The sequence below is a fragment of the Rhea pennata genome, chromosome 1 (assembly GCF_028389875.1).
Source record: "Rhea pennata isolate bPtePen1 chromosome 1, bPtePen1.pri, whole genome shotgun sequence".
Classification (NCBI taxonomy): domain Eukaryota; kingdom Metazoa; phylum Chordata; class Aves; order Rheiformes; family Rheidae; genus Rhea; species Rhea pennata.
The window spans coordinates 208,957,448-208,976,078 of record NC_084663.1 but is presented as its reverse complement, the minus strand read 5'-3'; the positions used below and the strand labels follow the sequence as shown (position 1 = coordinate 208,976,078).

Here is an 18,631-nt window from a genome sequence, read left to right as displayed (position 1 = left end):
ATCTAGAAGGTTTAGGACTTGATTTTGTTTGCTTTCAAATATTGAGAAAGAATGCTGTGCAGGGCAGGAAGGAGTTAGCCTCTCCAGTTCTTGTTCTGAAGGAAGTTAGATTAGGCGATATAAAGGCCCTTTCTAACTTTAATATCTAATATTCAGTTCTGAGGTCATCTCCCTGGTACTGGTGTGTGCAAAACAGCATGTAAAAATAACTTCTCATCTACATATTTGGCAACAAATTCATGACTTCTGCAGCTGTGTAGCTACAAGAGTAGGATCACTATTTTGATAATCGGGTGTAAAATCAGGCCCAGTGAACTGTTACCTGTTCAGGCTTACTTAAGTTCATTTATCTAACTTGCTTATCATTTGGTAAAAATACAGAAGATAAAACTGATGTGCTGTTTTCTTTCTGACATTTTTTTTCTCTTGCTGTTCTGACTTCCGCTATTCAGACCTGAAATTCTTCAAGTGACCATCCTAGCCTATATCTTAACAGGCCTCTGCACTTGATTTCAGAGAATTTCCATCATTATGTCTGCAACTTAGACAATCATTTCCTCCACAGTAAGCATGCAAAGGGAGGGAAGCAGCCAGCTGCCATTTCAGTGGCTTCCTGTTGTTCTGAGGAAAAGAGAAAAATGTTTAACTTATCTTTGGTGGAATTACTGTCTTATTTTTATATCCTTAATGCTTTATTGGAAATTTGGTTATTGGGTAACACATAGATGGAACAATTGTTTCTCGGAGCAGAAAGAGAATGAGAATGTAGTTCCCTTATTCTTTCATTCATCCTCTCCTTTTACCTTCAGAGAGATTATTATGACTTAATAATGATTTTTAAGACTTTGTGTTCTATGAACACAACTCTTATAATAGGACCACCACCAGATAATCATATACTGCTTGAAGGAGACGTGTATTTTCCTAAAGTCCACAGTCTTTGAGCTTAAGCCTAAAAAATATATGTATATATTTTTAAATTTTTTTCCCGGACCTGCTAGTATCAATCAGATGACATCATCCATATCCTTTTCCCCAAACCAGGAGCTGCGGATCTCAGAAGTCTTTCTTCATGCTTCTCTTCAGTTCATGCTATTGCTTCTTCCTTAGGACTTTCTCAAGGACTGTATATATATAGAGAAAAAAACACTAAGAGAAATGGCAAGCTTTTTATTACAGGAGAGGTGATTGGGCTTTAAAATGTTCTTCTCCAAAGATCCTGAATCTCAGTTAAGGTTTCCTTTATAGCATGATATAGCCACTGTGCTACCTAAACTTGAGGACTCTTGCTTCGGTCTTCCAGAATGCCAAAGCTGGGCTACAGCGCTGAGTTAACAAGTAGTTATACTTACTACTAGTACACCTGTGCCCCATAGCAACACAACATTATGTAAGTGGCTTAATATCCTCACTGAATAAGGATAAGGCCACAGCAGCTCTTCCTGTTTTCTCCATTCAGAAAGTCTGTTGTAAACTAAGTCCTAATTGATACTACATTCATCTGTAGGTAATATCAGTGTCATGCATTATAATATATTATACTTTATGGCACTGAAAACTGTGATTTTCTCCTTCTACTCTTGTAGAATGCACTTAATTATTGCCCTGTGTAATACTATATTCCTAGACTGAGTTTCAGTGAGTTTTTTGCAGAGGTCTGTGTTAGTCTTGCCATCCACAGAGCCTGAGGTTCAGCCACATAACTTCGATAATTTTATCTGAACCGTTGACTCCATTATGTGCAAAGCTTCCACCTTCCTTACATCTGTGGATTTCAAACAGGAAGACGGGAGAGCTGAGAACTCTCGTGTTAGACAAATTATGAAGTTGATCATCATTCATTTGTGCTATGCTCAGAATTTCTTTTCAGGGCATTTGAGTTTTATCTGCTAATCCAGGTATTTACTTTTCTGTACACAGTCCTTTACACACTTCAGATCACAGAAATGTTGCAGAAATTTTCAGAATGTGCCTATAAGTGTATATGATCCAAAGACACCAATACATAGCAATACCAGAACACTGAATAATAGTCATGGCTTACCTTTAGATTGTCTGTATCAGGGTAACAATATGGGCATCCATACATACCTCTCCATGAAGTATTATATTCTGGCAGAGACATCTGCTTTGAATGTTTCCTTAGGTGTGGCAATCTTCCAGCCTGAACTTCTGCTGCGAGATGCCCACCTTGCAGCAGCTACTTTATGCTCTTAAAATGTCGCATCCCTGTATATACTCTACCAGCTCTCCTCTCTCCTGTCTGCTGAGATGCCTCTTCTTGTGAAAAAGTCACTGCAGGGGACGGTGGCTTGGCACTGTGCTTATGCTCTACATATGCTGCCCAAAAGCATCTAGAATACATGCACAGGTCAAGAAAGCATCACCAGCAACAGTTTGTGATTTCAGGTGACTGGTATTCATACCCATCCACTGCGGAATACATGTATGGGCAAAATAATGCAAGGAAATCCAGCTGTTGTTCTGCAACATAACTAATTATTCACTTTTTCATTCACATCATTACTGTGACTGTAAAATCGCTCTTGTTTGCCTGGGGATATGAGCAAGGTCAGATTTCAGAAGATAATATTCTGTTTTGAAAGTTATGTGTTTCCCTTCTGAATCTGAAGGTAAGCCACTGTATAAAAATCATGGTTTGGCAAAACCCTAGACCATCTCTAACTTTGAATGATATTAAAATAATATAGACAGTTGAACTTCAGACTTAATTTTTATTAGAGCAGGAAAGCTGATTTTTATGGAGAAGATGGATTGAAGTATTAAGCAATCTTCAAATATATAACTGAAAAAAAGTTTTTGAGGGGAAAAAAGGATAGATTGTTTAGGAAAAAATGGGGGAGGGGGGTTTACCTACATTGCCATAAAGGGAAGAGGGGGGGGGGAAAAAAAGAGGGAAGATATTTTTCCAGACAGACCTAATGAGGAAAACTTGCATTCTTATGGAATCATGTTTTCAGATATGTGATATCTCGGCTAAACAATCGTGTTCCAGTACACAGTCAAAAGTACTATAGCATAGCGTGATCTTTTAGATCAGAAACTATGAGATTTCCTGTGTTGTATGTTATTACTATCAAAAAACATGTTTGAGCATAATAATTTAAATATTGGATTCACACATTATTAAGGACTAGATTTTGTCATACAATAATAAATGTGTGTTTCCAAAGCATCATGTTCTCTAAGATTTGATGAACGACGGCAAGTTAAAATGTGTCAGCTTCTAAACGTTATCCAAAATAATCAAAATAAATCTATTTGTACTAGATTTCATCATCATTATTTGTAAAGTTCTGTAGAATCCATTTTATTTTTGTGCAGCATTAAAAAGTTATTAAAAGTTAAATAAAATAAAATCCATATTTTCAATATATGCTTAGCCATTTTATGTTAGTATGTGATAAAAATAAACACAGAAGTAGTTGCTAATATTGAGAATTTGGGACCCATGCTCATGCCTGTTTGCCTGCGAAATCTGTGGTATCTCACTCTCTTTTTTTTGTTCTTTTTTTCTATATTTTTTCTTTTATTTTCTTGAGCAATAGGAAATAGAAATCTTTAGAAATAAATAGGGAAAAGAAAAAAAAATCACACATACTTCAATAACACTCCCCTTGGAGAAAAAGATTCATATTACTGCAGCAGTTAATAATTCTATAAATTAGACAGAGAAGGGATTTGATCCCAAGTCTTCCTCAGAGTGGGATGTGGGCATGTTTATGGACGATTGCTGTGGAAGCAGGGACAGAGTAAGGGGAGCTCGTTAGGAGAGGGCTGTTTATCTTTGTCAAAACTAGCTCATGGGCCTCTAGAAAGTTTTGACTTAGTTTGATTAAGATTTTATCATCAAAGATGTTTTCTTGAAGAATTTCTGTTCAGCTTTCCTTTTCGGGTGCCTTCCTCTGTGTCTTACTGTCATATATACTAACACCCATGGCGTCTCTTCCTTGGGATGCTGCTGGCAAAACTTTCCACACTAGATCTGCAAAGCAAGGGAGCTTTGAAACTGCCCGCTACTCGTATGAGTGGATTCTTGCTTCATTCTTCTATGTCCAGCTTCCACTACTTACTCAGCACAAAACCGTCGTTCAGGAGTCAGAGGAACCTACGTCCAACTGCTAGAGGTGGCTAAGCTGCACCTGGTAGCAACTCCATAGCAATATAGGAGAATCTACATAGACAATAGGAGAAGGGATGGCATGAAAAGAAGATGGAAGTTCTTTGACCAGTAGTTTTTGCTAGAGATGTTCTATGTATCTCCAGGTTCTCCTGGAGCTAAAGACTGGCCTTGCAGAGTCTGGCTGAAAAAGCCAGTTTCCTTATCTTCAATGTTCTTCTGTGACCTTTGAGCACAGCAGAGAATTTAAGTTTTAAACCTTATGTTTAAAATGAAATCGACAGATGAAGAGACTACCACAAATATAAACTCAGTTGAGCCGAAAACCCCCAAACAGTGGCTGCAGAAGAATACGCACAGATATGCATATACAAGCTATGGTGTTCTCATACAAATTCTCACGGCCACCTTCCGAGTTTGTGGCTTTACTTTGGCATTTGAGCAAACTGACTTCTGTGTCAATCAGATATTAAACAGAAACCCTCTGTCTTTCTGCCTAATGTTAAGCTACTCAGATCTGTTGTTGCTGGCATTTCTCCTGTAGGTGAATGGTATTGATCTTCGAGGTGCTACCCATGAGCAAGCTGCAGCTGCACTAAAAGGAGCGGGGCAGACGGTAACAATCATAGCACAATACCAGCCGGAGGGTAAGTAAAATAATAAACTTAAGGACATATGGTAAAAGATAAGTGCTTTAAGCCACCCATTTAAAAGGATGAGGCTGCTGTAACTAGTGCTTTTCTCTGCTATCATTAGAAGTAATTCAGAATGAAAATTCAAGTCACAGTTCTATTCCAAAGAAGTGGCTATATTTTTATTGTATATTTTGCTTTTAGAAGTGTTTTATGCAACTGTAAAAATTATCTTCAAATGTCCATATAAGAAGACAGTAATCAGTACATAGTTTATCATTTTATTTTCATGATTGCTTATCCTATGTTCTTTTCTCTTTTCCTGGAGATAAATAGTGCAAAAAAGAAGTTAACAATGAACAGTAATGCCAGGAAGATCTGAACATGTCCCAGAGAGCCATGATCATAATTAAACAAAGATAATCTCTTCCTGGTGAATTCATGCAGCCCGTCATTGTTACTATTGGATGACTGTGTCCTTGTAGCTCCAGGAGAATTAGCCCTGCATAGCAAGTATTTACAAGAGAAACATGCTAAATAAAAATATCGACAGGAAATTTAGCAAAATATCAGACATTTAGGGTGGAATTTATCTCACCCAGCTTTTGATGTCTAATATTTAGCTGTCTAGGGTTTCAACAAATCAGTTGGGCTCTGTTTCAGCAGAGAGAAGTAGACACTGATTGAGCTTACCAGTCCAGAGTTAAATGACAGAGCTCCATCTCATTGTCCGCACGCTACATTTCTCAATGTGAACTTTCTGATAGGATCATTTTCCTTCACTGCAGTTGTTACTGTGAACTTTTCTCCAGGTGAATTCTGTCCCTACAAATATCTGTGAAGATTCACTGGCATCATTTTATCAGTTTTCAGTAAGCATTGAAATAACTAAATTTAGAAGTACTACTATGACCTCTCAGTGCAAGTTGTTGGTTCTGCCTACTTGTACCTGTCTAGAGCACACGTAGGTCAGAAACAGTGCAGTTTTAATAGTAGGTTCTGCTGGTCATTTTTTTTCAGAGACACTGGTAAGATGAATTAGCACTGCCATGGTTTACACCACATGATACCTTCTTTTGGTTCTCTGAATCCTGATGGTAGCACACAAAGAGAAAAAAAGTTTAGCCAAACTTACAGTTGTGCTTCAGATCTGGTATCATGCACCCATTTATGTGCTTATCTGCACTTGAGTCAGCAAGCAAAATAAATTAGACCACACTAGGAAATGCACAGATGAGAGCAAAGGAAATTGTAGAAGTGTTTATATTTTGTTAAATAAGTGGAACATCTTCATCTAAAAATGCATAAGCAATAATCAGAGTTATTTCAAAGAAAAATTATTGAAAAGCAATTTCATTACAGATAGGCAGCCACAGTGGATTTTCAATAAAAACATGTTCCCATTAGTTTAGTTTAGTGGTAGTCTCGCTTGCTGTCTGGTATTTTATACTGTAATTATCACCATGGTGTCTGAGTACTTACAGCAATCAAGGGCATTTCAGAATGTGCTGTTGTTAATGCACAGAACAAATTTGCTTGACAAATTTTCCTTTTATATTTGAATTTACAGTTGATGTACTTTTCCCCTGTATTTTACCATACCAGCTCCATACTCATCAAAGTCAGTTTTGGCAAATCTGTAATTCAAATACTTCAATACAAATACAATTCAAATACTTATTAATCCAATCAAATATTATATTGCCTGTTTATTCCACTCCATTCTTCTGTTTAGGGCAGACTAGCCCAGACTGCATGGCTCAGTGTCACTCAAACATAGCCAGTTTTCTGTTTCACTCAAATCATTCAGGGCACAGAAGAAAGTGAGGTTGAATGAAGAACAGTGCCCTAAACTTAATGTTTTTATAGGAAATGACTGAATTTGTTCAGGTAGTGAGGGGAGCTTGAGTTCCATACTTTCTCATACCACTTGAGGCACTCAGTAATCACCCACCCTGTTGTGTCTTACTGCTGAAGAATTTCATTTTATTCTGAGATGCTGGTTAATGTGAGCTGTGTAGATACAGATGTAAAATGAAGTATTTCACTCTTAAAAAAAAACACAATAGCAAAGCAACTTGAAACAGGTTTAAAAGATCTATTTAAATAACCTTGGCAGAGAATTATTTAAGAATTTATGGATCATGCAGAAAGATAAACATGTTCTAGCTGTGTCGGCATAAATATTTAATTTATTGTAAAGATCCTGCACAACTCTTTTTCTCCTTTCTATGTAATTTTTACTTGATTCTTTATTCATCCTATCTTACCATGAAACCTATATTGGAATTACTTTTAAAATGTTTCTAAAACCAGTAAAGTGCCTAAGCAAAGTAGACTTGTAGTTTGATTTTTTCCATTTTCACACTAAAAGCTCTAAGTTGTTACTACAGCCTCAGAATTTTAAGGAGATCCAGGAATAGCTACTGCAAATGCAGTAAATGATACCTTTTTTTTTGTCTTTTCCAGCTTTTTAAGCCTTTACGTCTTGCTGCAAACTAAAACATCAATAAGAACTTTAGCTATTTATATTTCTGATATTAAGTGATAATAAGTGCAAGTCAATTTTAAAAGCCAACTGATGATTAGCAATTAAAAATTTCAGTGCAAAAAATTTATGTACCAATAATTTAGTGTTTACGTACTAAAGAAAAAACTACAACATGCTTACTTACCTTTTCAATAATATGATGTCTCCAAACTGAATAAGGTACTTCACTGTGGGATCAAGATGAGGCAAATACTATAAAAACAACTTTCAAAGTTTAAATCTCCCTTTCCTTAAACAGTCAAAAGTTTATCTGAGCCTCATATGAACTCCCCTCACATTTTTATATATAGACCTGGTGGCAAATCTTGAGTAGCTTCTCCTCCAGATATTGTGGTGCTTTGGTTTCTCGTCTTGTCTAGAATAAACGTACACAGAGGCAAAGTATAACAGTACCACAAAGCTCTGAATGCTGGTTGCTGATGGTGTTTATCTGAACCCCTTTGCCTGGCCAAAAGCGGCGTTGAAAATAGGAGGAAAATCCATGAAAGAGCAAAGATACGGTGAACAGAGGGAGAACGGAGGATACAAAGAGTGAGTTGCATGAGAAGGAGAGCTGAATGGAAGTACAGGGGGTACAATGAAGAATGGAGAACAATTCCCTTTCCCTAGCTCTTCTGCTCTTTAATCCCTGTTTTCCTCAGGTACCTCACCTTTATTTTCTCTCATCTCTCTGAGAAACAAAATAAGAGATAAAAGAGGTATGAAAGTCCAAACGGAAATACAAATTCTTTGAACAAAACATGTGGAAATTAGGAGGAAGAAAGAAGAGAATCACAGACATTAAAAAATCAGAGCTTGACAGTGAGAGCGTATCTCTAAGAACAAGAGCTATAGCAGGATTTTTTGAGACACTCCTTACTTTTATTTTAAAACCTGAAAACAACCTGTGCGCTGTATCTTATGTATTGTGTAAACAGGTCAAGTAGTGCTGAGCATCTCGATCTGTAATGATCATGCAGGGTTATGCATGTATCCAGTTTTAAGTGCACTAGCTAGTCTGTGGGCTTCAAAAAGACGACTTTGGTGCATTCACATGCTGCTTACATCTCCGGTGCACAGTTTAAATTGAATTAAAGAAAATTTAAGGACCAAAACCACTTAGAACAAAACTAGAAGAGGAACTAATCACTTACAATTAGCTTTGCTCTCAAATTTTTAATATTCTGAGAAGCATTTTTGCTCTCCTCCATGCTTAGGAGCTCTTTCAGATCTCCTTTTAAAACATTGTACAAACTTGGAGCTAGTGAGTTGTCACTTCTCTTCTGCAAAATAAAAGCTTGTCCCTGCAGAATAATCTTAGAAAGGTGGAGCAATGTGTCCTCACTAAACAATTAATTGGAAATTAAAATGGGAATATAGACTGCATAGGGAAATATATTTTACCCTTCTAGGCTTTTAGGCAATACCTATTTTGATTTTAGTGGCAGCAATGATAAACTACAGCCCAGTATGGAAGGAATTAAGAAAAAAATATTTGGTTAGTGAAACTGAAACACATTTTTAAAGGAAGAAGAGCTTCACCTGAAATAGAAACAATTCATCCTAAAAGTCGTGTGTTAGGAGCAGGAGGCAGAGGGGGAGTGAGGGAGACAGAAAACTGAACTCCATAATGGAACTACTAAAAAGCTTTGCTTTGCATTTTATTCTTAAGTGCTTCTAGTCCTTCCTCGTGCAGCACTGTGAAAGACATTGAATTTAGTCCTAAGATTTCTGCAAATTATTCCGTGTCAGTGGCCTGTAAGCTGCTCTGTGCTGCATTGCAGTGTCTCTGCAGCTATTGCTCTACAGCAGTCCCTGGAAAACCCTTGAACCAGTCTGAAGTTTCACGTGAGCCAATTAACTCCCTATCCTAACAGCTCACATATGGGGAAAACCTTCCTCAATTACAGTTTGATTAGACCAGCTGTCAATGCAGAGGTCAAAAAGTTGTTACAGCAAGAGAATTTTGGCTTTCTGCCTTTTTGAGGTAGCTATTAGCTGCTTGCTTAGTGACACTGTGAACAGCAAGGAGCTCTGAGCCTGGTAGAAAGAGGGTCTCAGAGAGATATTGTGATAAGCAGCATCTTTCTTTGCAAACATCAGGTATGGAAGTTACTGGAGAACTGTACCTACAATTATAAAGCATCTCATGGCAGTGATGGTAATAAATTCACTTTTTAGTTCTTTTGTTCCTGAATCTGGGAGGCTCAGAGAACATATTGTAACAGACCCAGCTTTGATGAGCTGCAACAGCTTTACAACAGCATAGTCCTTTTCTTATAACCTCATTTGACTACTGATGCATGAAATCTTCTGCTTTTAAAATATCAGAGTACAAATCCAGGGATCACTGTCAAAGGTGTCGTCTTGAACAAATTTGTGGGTATCTTTTAGCTCCTTCTTCCATTTCATTCCCTGTCCCTTCCTCTCAAAGGTAAACACGTTTCCTGTTTTGGTATAACAATAACATATATTTCTGATTCAAATGCTTAACCTTTCTAGCTGCTGCGTAAATAAAGTAGATACAAAATATTTGGGAAGAATAAATAATTTCATTTTCATCCCTGTGTAGGTATTGTCTGTACTTTGAAATGTTCTCATGTTAAGGGCCTTTTTTCTCAGCTGTTGAAAATCAATGTTGCTTAGATAACTTGGATAAAGTTGCATCAATTTACAGCAGTTGGCTTTCATTATCTAGAAGCCACTGTATATAGTTGCTGAAGAATGCGAGATACTAAGATTACATTTCATGCACATATATTTAGGATTATAATGTAATTTAAGAACGCCCATATGGGATTTGACCAAAGGCCCGTTGGCTGAGGATCCTGTCTGAGTGGCCACCAGCTTAAGGAGGAGGAGGACTGGGAAAGCACATAGCAGTATTTCCACTGCATACTGTCCAGCACACACCCAGCAATTTCAGCCGGTGCGTTTGTTAGCAGATGTACAATTCTGTGTATATGCACATACATGCATATACACACGTAGATAAAGATACATTTGTACGAAGTTGTTGTTTTTATTTTTCTTATCTTAGAGCTTTTGTTTTTCCTTAACAGCATCAGAGAAGATTGCTCTCTGGAGTTGTTATTTCAGATCCTAATTTATTCATAGTGGTTGATAATGCACTAAAGTTCTCCTGTGCAGCAGACAAGGACTGCTGTCTCATTCAGGGAGCAATAGCAAAGGCTACCTTTTTTTTTTTTTTTTTTCCTTTTTTCCCCTCCCTGCCTCGTGTTACAATAGCATCCCCAACTGTGCTGGTTTCCTTATTTACCATTTTATTCTTTTAACCAAGTGAAGGAACAGTAGCTTGCTTTCTCTGCAGAACAAAAGTCACGTTTTTGCTTTTGAACCTTCTTTTGGACAGCTAGTTAGAACAGATACTCGTTTACTGTTCGAACGTGAATTTGCTGGTGTGTTCGCTAGATCTGAGAAGGGCCTGTGCCCTCTCTCTCGCTTGCCCGTGCAGTGCCCGCTGAAGTGAAGTGAGCCACGTTGCAGACAGCGCTATCCTAACTATTGGTCCTTCTTCTAAGAACCGTAGTAAATTTTACCTCAACAGAAGTACAGAAGGTCACTAAGCAACAAATTACCTCCTTATTTGTTACAAAGGTTTCTGTATAAATTAAACTGTTTAATGCTATTGTGTGCCTGCAGTACTCAGCCTTATGTAACGCGTCCGATTGCACACTCCAAATAAAACTCTGGCACTTAAACTAATCCTTGAGTGTTCCAGGATGGGTCAGCAGTCAATGCAGGTTGGTTAGGTGTGGTGGTAGCCCTTTGCTGTTTTACTTTCTTTTGATCCAGAGAATACCACTTTGGTACCCGCAGGACAAATACAGCAGTTACCAAGATAGTAGTACCAAGATTCATTAAAACTTTAACGGCGTTAGCATTTCTTAAAGCTTTTGTCATGTTAAAGTTATGATCTGGGGTATGTGTGTAAAGCAGCCGTCCCAGTCTGAGTGCATTTGCTGTTTCCTCAAGTGTTCCTTGATTCTCATTTTCATAAATGTTTCCTTTTAAGTACTTTTTCTACAATTTTATTTAGCTCGTGTCTATCAACCAGCTTTAATTTTCCTTAAGTAGTATATTTTTTTCAATAAAGTTAACTCAGTGTTAGCTATAGGAAGTTGTACAGACAAATATGATTTCCTTTAAAAAATGTCTTTTCCTGTTTTCATTTTAAATGTGGTAACATAAAGTTATGTTTTGTTGAGGGTTTGTTTGTACTTGTCTCACTGAGCTGCTATTATTTCAGATCCTGCTCAGTTTTTCTTGGTTCAGGTAGAGTTTTTAAATGCTGACTCTTATCTATAAATACAGAGAAAATAGGATACCTGTTAAAACTCATACTGGAGAAAGTAAATTGCTTTTTGGGCAATTTCTTTATTAAGGTTTAGTAATTTCCTCTTTTTCCTGTTTTCGTTAAGGTAATCCTAATCATGAAGTAATAAGTTAGTCTCACTGGGAATATGACTAAAGAGTTGATTTTATTTCTTCAACAGCTGTTATTTTTGCAGCTGCTAATTTTACTGTTAAGCATGGGATACAATTTCTTCTCCCTGTTCTTCCTATTTTGGAGTTCACTAAACTGAAATTGCTTGGCCTATGTTTTCAAGATTACATGACAGCTTTTTCAGAAAACAAGAACTTTTAGCAATGTGTAAGTTATGAATGGTTTTGTGAACTGGCCTTTTAATAGCTCTTCAGCAGTAATAGGAATAATCATTTTATAGCTCAAGTGATACTGCAGAAATAGTGTCTAATTTTATTGCTTTGGCAATAGAATAGAAAATGATTAACAGCATGTTTGGTTCTCACCGTATTGGAAGGTACATGAACTTGTGGAGAAAGCGTCCGAGTTGGCAGAGGGGAGCCTAGGAATAACTCTCTTTACAGAGGGGAAAATGTTGAAATTATTTACAAATCTAATTTTAGTCTTTCTTCATTCTCTCACTCTCTTTTTTCAGTTAATTTTTCATATAACTTGAAAAATAAAAGTAAGCTCTACTTATACAGCTTATAAGATATGTTTGGAGTTTATTTTCTTTTAGTTTTTAAGCAATGAATTTTAACAACACTTCTGTTGCGTCAGTTCTTTTACAGTGACACTGTGTCATACATCGTGTGACTTTAGCAGCTCTTTTTTTTCAAGCCATTTGCTTTAAATGTGTTATCGTCTTTCTTGTTAATCTTCTTACTTTGCAAAGATTTAACCTATTTCTTTCTTGTGTTGGTTTTTAGTTACTTGAGAGTCTCTTTCCTTCTTTCTTTCTTCCTTACTTTTGTTTGTTCTATTTCCTCTCTATTGGTTTTCCTCGTCTTCGTGATCTTATACAGCTTTACCTTTAGAGGCTACTTGCCTCTGCTAAATGAGGCTGCTATGCTAACTGGAAATTGGTCCTAGGGGATTGGGTTGTTGAAGATACTGAAGAGTCTTCAAAAATAATATATTTTTATTTTTCCAAACAATTTAATACGTTTCATCTTCATAGAGTTCAGAAGTTTGCTAGTAACAACTGGTTTTCTCTGCCTTCAGGTGAATTATTTCATGCAGTGCCATGACTGAAAATACAAATCAGTTCATAGCCTAGATGAGATTTCACAATACAGTCAATATTCTTGAATGTTGTTCACATATTTAAGCTAAGATAGTATAAACACTTAGAATTTAAGCTTTCTCTACTGCGGTCAGTGTAAAAATGCTGAGCAAGCAAAATATTTTGGTTTGAAGTTAAAGACATATTCTCTCAGGCTCTCCTGGAGAACTACTCTTGAATCTGTTAAGAATAAAAAAGAGAAACGAGGCTCTCAGATCTATCCTGTAGGTTCAGGATGCATTTGCTCCAGTGTTTAGCTAGAAATAGAGAGACCCTTTCAGGTGTCTTCTACACATCACAAAATATTAGAAAGTACTAAACAGCAAGTGTAGAAGGGAATCAAGATCTGTGTTATTAAAAGATTAAGATTTCCCAAAACATCTAGTGATTAAAGTCTACTTCTGGAGATCTTTCATATTAAGGGAAGACAGCAAGTCTGGCATAAACTGACAAATGACGAGGTAACTAAATGTCAGAGTGACATAAAATGTGTTTTTTATTTTCTAGGACCAGTGCTCTGGCCATTCTCAGGACAAAATTCACAGTGAAGCCAATGCAAGTGTTAGCTAGTCTTTCAGAATTGTTATTGGAGAAGTTTATAGTGCTTGACCTGCTCAGGAGTTTTCATTTAATGAAACAGGAGTTTCATTTAAATACTAATTAAAGGGTTCTGCCTGTAGTCAGTGGGGAGGGATAAGCTCTCTGCTGGGCTTCTGCGCTGAGATATCTCTCTCCTCACTTGCTATAGAGGGAACTTAGATGACTGCCTTAGTCTGGATAGACAAACTAACCACACTAGCTAAAACTAGGTGAATCAGTCTTCTCTAGTGTCCCTGGGAAGTAGCTGTTAGCAAAACATCACGTAGACAGATGGAATTCCCTCGGGTGATTTGCTAATGGAGCCAAAAATAAATTCTTTGAGCCGTGTGCTTTTGTTTTAGTCACTAGACCACACTTTCCTTCACGATTAATTCTTGAGGTAAATGAGTAATTTAATTGATAGAGGGAGAAAAACTGGGAAAAAGTACAGACAACTTAAAATTGTGATGAAGGTAGAAAATTAACAACAGTTGCAAGGCCTGGAGATTTAAAGATAATCTCCCACATTCTTGTGACTTGACTTTTAAGTAAATTAGTTAATTTGCATTTATTGTCTATGGGTGAGAATAATGGTAAAGTTTGAAAAGTAACAAAAAAAATGCATTATTTAAATAGCAAGGGAAAAAGAGGAAAAGGGATGATCTCTCAGTGTCCCTGGGCAAAGCTCTCACATACGCTGCCTTTTAAAGGACTGCATTTACTTTAGTAAATGGTTACTGTGTTTTGTTTGCCGTTCTAAATCTGTTTTATACTTAGAGTGAAGATATAAGAGATGTTTGTGCAAGTTGCAACACTGTCGTAGGCTTTTATTCACACACGTGCTCACACAGTCATCTGCGACTGGAATTTGAATCCAGAGGACCAGATTTTAAGAGCCGTATGGGATGCCTGCAATAGATTTATTCCCAGTTGTCATATGCCACTCATTTTCAGATTGTGCTCATATATGGAGGATAAATAAGAAGCTGCACAGTATCTGATCGCAAGGCAATGCTGCACTTCAGAACTATTTTTCAGCGAGGCAGTTCATTGTCTCTGGAAATGTTTACAACCTTCACTACATCTACAGCAAATTCTTCTTTTTCTATGATCTTCATCTATTTCACTTTTTTTCTTTTTTATTCCTGGTAGTCTGGCAGTTGACAACAAATACGGATCAGATTTATACTTTGTTAATCTTGATACTCGATGCTGAGGAGTCATTGAAAAAATGTCATCTGTAATGTCAGCTTCAAGAAAACTCGCTCTCCTTAAACATTTAATGAGAAAACCTTTTGCATGATAATGCAATGAAGATAGTATCTACTATCAGAATAGTAATGGCTAACATACTAATGGCTAAGTTAGAAATCTAGAAAGCTGAGGTAAAGGGCATAAATTAAAATTAAACATTAACCATAGTTCAGTGTGAAAAAGCCCTTAAAATACGTAACATCATTTATCCATAAAGTAAAAATTTCTATATATTTTAAGTTTAGGTTCCATTTTATATTAGAAGCTCTAATATCTGTTGAATATAACTGCTTTTCTTTTGCCTCCTGGTTTCAGAGTTGAAAATTGTTTCAGAGATTAAATATAGTTAGTATTTGCTAAGATGGGTCCTCAAAGATAAACTCCTAAATGGAAATATCCTGATTTTCTGAACTACTGAATTATGTGAATGATTGCTTCTTTTAAAATTCATATTCATTGTATTCCACAGCCTAAACATGGACTTAGAAACCTGGCATTAGTCACCAGTTCTGGAGAGGTTGGTATTGGACATCTTGAAGTACTTTCTAGTGACTGATGAAGTGAAACTAACCCAAATAACTATTTTTCATGCTTCTAGCATACTGCATATTTGCTTTTAAATGACTTACACGGAAGAGCTCAGAATTACATAGAATATTCAAACTTCACAAACTTTGAACATTTGTGAATGTTTTGTTTAACTGTCACATCAGAGCTGTTTGATGCTAAAAATGAAATGTGTAATAGAAATCCTAGTCAGGCAGCTCACTTCAGCTTAAGTTTAATGCGTATGCCCTTTAGACAAAAATCCATTTTTTTTTTCAGAGCAGGGTATTTTTATCAATAAATATGGATCCTTGTATTCATCTAAACTGGACTCCCCAAGCTGATGTTGTCAAAGTTATCAGTTACTTTTGCAAATCTTGTTTACCAGAACCTCAGGATATTTTTCTCCAGTGGTAAACAACACTATGTAGATCAGGGCAGCTCTTGCCTTGAGGGTAGTGTCATTCATCCCCAGCAGACCTTAATAAGCCTTGTTAAAACCTTTCTTTGTTGTTCTGTGTTAATTGTGACACGTAACAAGTTTTCATTACACGTTTATAGCACTCTAAGCATGTTACAGAGTTATTATGTGTCTTGTCAGCATCAAATTTCCTTCTTGTGTCAAGCATGGATGGCATCTGTGGTGGCATGCAGAGAGGATGACTGAGACCTATCCTCGGTTAACTGATTTCCTTTTGTGCTTTTGCACTGATCTGGGTATCACAAATGTGTATGCAAGCTTTCCTGCAAAGCAGCTCTCAGTGGGAATTTTGCTGGTTATCTCCAAAGTTTGAGAGACAATCATATGGTTACTGGGATTGGATTAAAAAGGGGGTACAGAGGAGAAGTTACAAAGGCATGATATCCTAACACTTCTGTGGTTGCATTTATGAAGTAAGTGATGAGAATTTGTTGTAGAGTTGGGTGCTTCAGTGTTGGTCATAAGGCTTTTCTATGTGCAATATTTTTTTGGTTCAATAATCTTTTAAACCTTCATTGTATTATATGTGTGTATGTGTGCATTTTTGCAAAATTTTGAGTTGAGATAACCACCATCTAAAAAACATTGATGCAGCCCCTGATATAAATAACCTAAGTGAGGAGATCTCCTCTGAGTGAGATCTGCCGACACAGCTTGCAGTGTAGCATACGAGTATGTTAGTTTGTCTCCCAAGAGTAATGTAGTTGCATCAGGTTGACTTTGAATAATATATCCTGCTTCTCAGCTAGACTGCTCCAAAATTTGCATACAGCTTAGGCACTCTGCCCTGTTATAAATGAAGACAACTCAGTGTCTTACCTTAGTAAGTATCATCTGCATGTTGAGTTGCTAGTAGTCCTTTCCTGCTGTTTGTAGGCCTACCTCAGAATTTACTTGCAGAAGAGACTTCATATTTTTATCATTCTTGGATTGGATTCAGTCAAAATGTAAAATTATGCAGTTTTTGGTTACTAAAAGCAAAGTCTAATGAACACATAATGTGGCTGGGAAAAAGAACTCTGGAGTCAGTGCATACTGATTCTCCACTTGACTTTGCATAACTCTCCTCTGATTATTGTTTTAACCAACACAGTCACCTTAAAAGATCAGAAAAGTGTATTATGGATTAGCCAGTACTTCTGTTTTGAAAGTAGAGAGGGCAATATAAGTGCTAATTATTGTACAGAAGCTAAATGCAGTTTTAATATTAGAAGACAACCTGATTGGAATTAAGAAACTTGTAATAGAGTAACCCAAGTAGAGGGGATGTGTCCATAGTATGATGGAAATAACCACTACAGAGGAAAAATGGAGTATCTTGAGCATTCCAGCTCCCTTATTCTGTCTTGTTTGTGCATTCCCTATAAATTTTTTATTTCAGCTAAAAGAGACAAAATTGCATGAACTAAGTGTTACAAGTGACTGTCTGGAATTAGGTTAAAATATTAGGAATGAAGCAAAGAGACTGCATTACCATCATCTGCTCTGGGCTACTGAAACCACAGTCCAGTGGGTGGATAGAGACAGGATTGGCTGGAGCCCAGTCTTCCCTTCCAAGCTTTGTTCAGACCTCAATTAGAATTGAAGTCATCTGCTTTCTGTTTAAATCCTTTGTTAATGGAGATTTATGGATTTTTACTAAATGAACTTTTACACATACTCATCTAGTTTTCTCAGAAGTTTTCATCTGCCAAATGAAACATTTCACTTCAAAAATCATAGGAGTTTGGGAAACTCCATTTAATCAATTTAAAAGGGCCGGTGTGGTAACTTATGAGAGATAAAGTTTGGGTACATCATCCCCATATTTTCTTCTCCAGGACTGGTGGTCACTTATCCCAGGATGTGCCATAGGCAGGAGCTCATAAGATGCATTACTTTCTGGCCTACAGAGTAGAATAAAGGAGTAGGAGCATAACAGCAGTATTTTTCCGAATAAGCATGTTTTGAATTGGGGCCAATAAATGAATGTTTTATGAGGAGTAAAAGAGACAAAGCAGCTATGGTCAACTCTTCCTTTCGAAAAGGGGTTGCAGATTGCTGCCATTATGAAACCAGCCCAGTTTACTTTCTAAAAGTTATATTTCATTTCCTGGTATACTTCTGGTTCACATCTTTCTATAGTGTTTCAAAATAAACCCTTAGCTGTCAAAAGAGGAATGTGAAAAATCTAAGACTGTTAAAAAGGTAGACAATATTACAGGTGTTACTTTTTTACATTACAGTCAAACCTATCATTTATAAATGAGCACAAAAAATTGATATATTTATTAAACGTGTCTATGTTACCCTCCATCTAAACAAGGAGACGTGAAGGTAGCGGCTTTGTTCATGTTACTGAAATCTTACTCAGAGTGAAAACTGCTGAGCGTGCCTTCCTGCACTGGGTGTCATGTGGCACTCGCCTCACCAGGATGTTATGCTAAAAGCCCATATCCAGATGGTTATGCCTAATGCTATCTTTTTGAAGATTCAAAGACAGTCAATAGGAAGTGCTACGCACAGGGAAGCAGATAAGACTTTAGGCTGTCAAAATCTGGGCCCAAAAGCAGTAACAGAATAGTTGCTGTTTCTGTTCTGTCTGGATGAAGGTCCAGATGTGATCCTGTGCCGTGTGTTAAGATGGATCTTATGGCATTAGAGTAATAAAAAACCTACTAGAAAAATCTATTATTTACTGCTAATGTAACTGCTCTGAATCTTGCAAGAGTTTTAATTTTGGTTAAGAAAATAAAGAATACTGCATTGTCACTTATGGAGGTTGCCTACTGTACCTACCATGAATCCCTAGCTTTCCTCTCAGGAGAGTTTTTGTCTTTGAAATCTCAAAATATTTTTGGCTTAGCCAAGAGTAAA

General features: G+C 36.8%; 1 protein-coding gene across 5 annotated transcripts in view; it reads left to right on the top strand.

Annotated features, from left to right (window-relative positions):
- LOC134135676 (disks large homolog 2) overlaps positions 1-18,631 on the top strand; it is a 740,305-nt gene that overhangs the window by 525,254 nt on the left and 196,420 nt on the right. For all 5 annotated transcript variants that reach the window (XM_062567370.1, XM_062567369.1, XM_062567373.1 and 2 more), the window contains one exon: positions 4,686-4,788. In XM_062567370.1, coding sequence (XP_062423354.1) covers positions 4,686-4,788 — 103 coding nt within the window. The remainder of the gene's footprint in view (positions 1-4,685; positions 4,789-18,631) is intronic.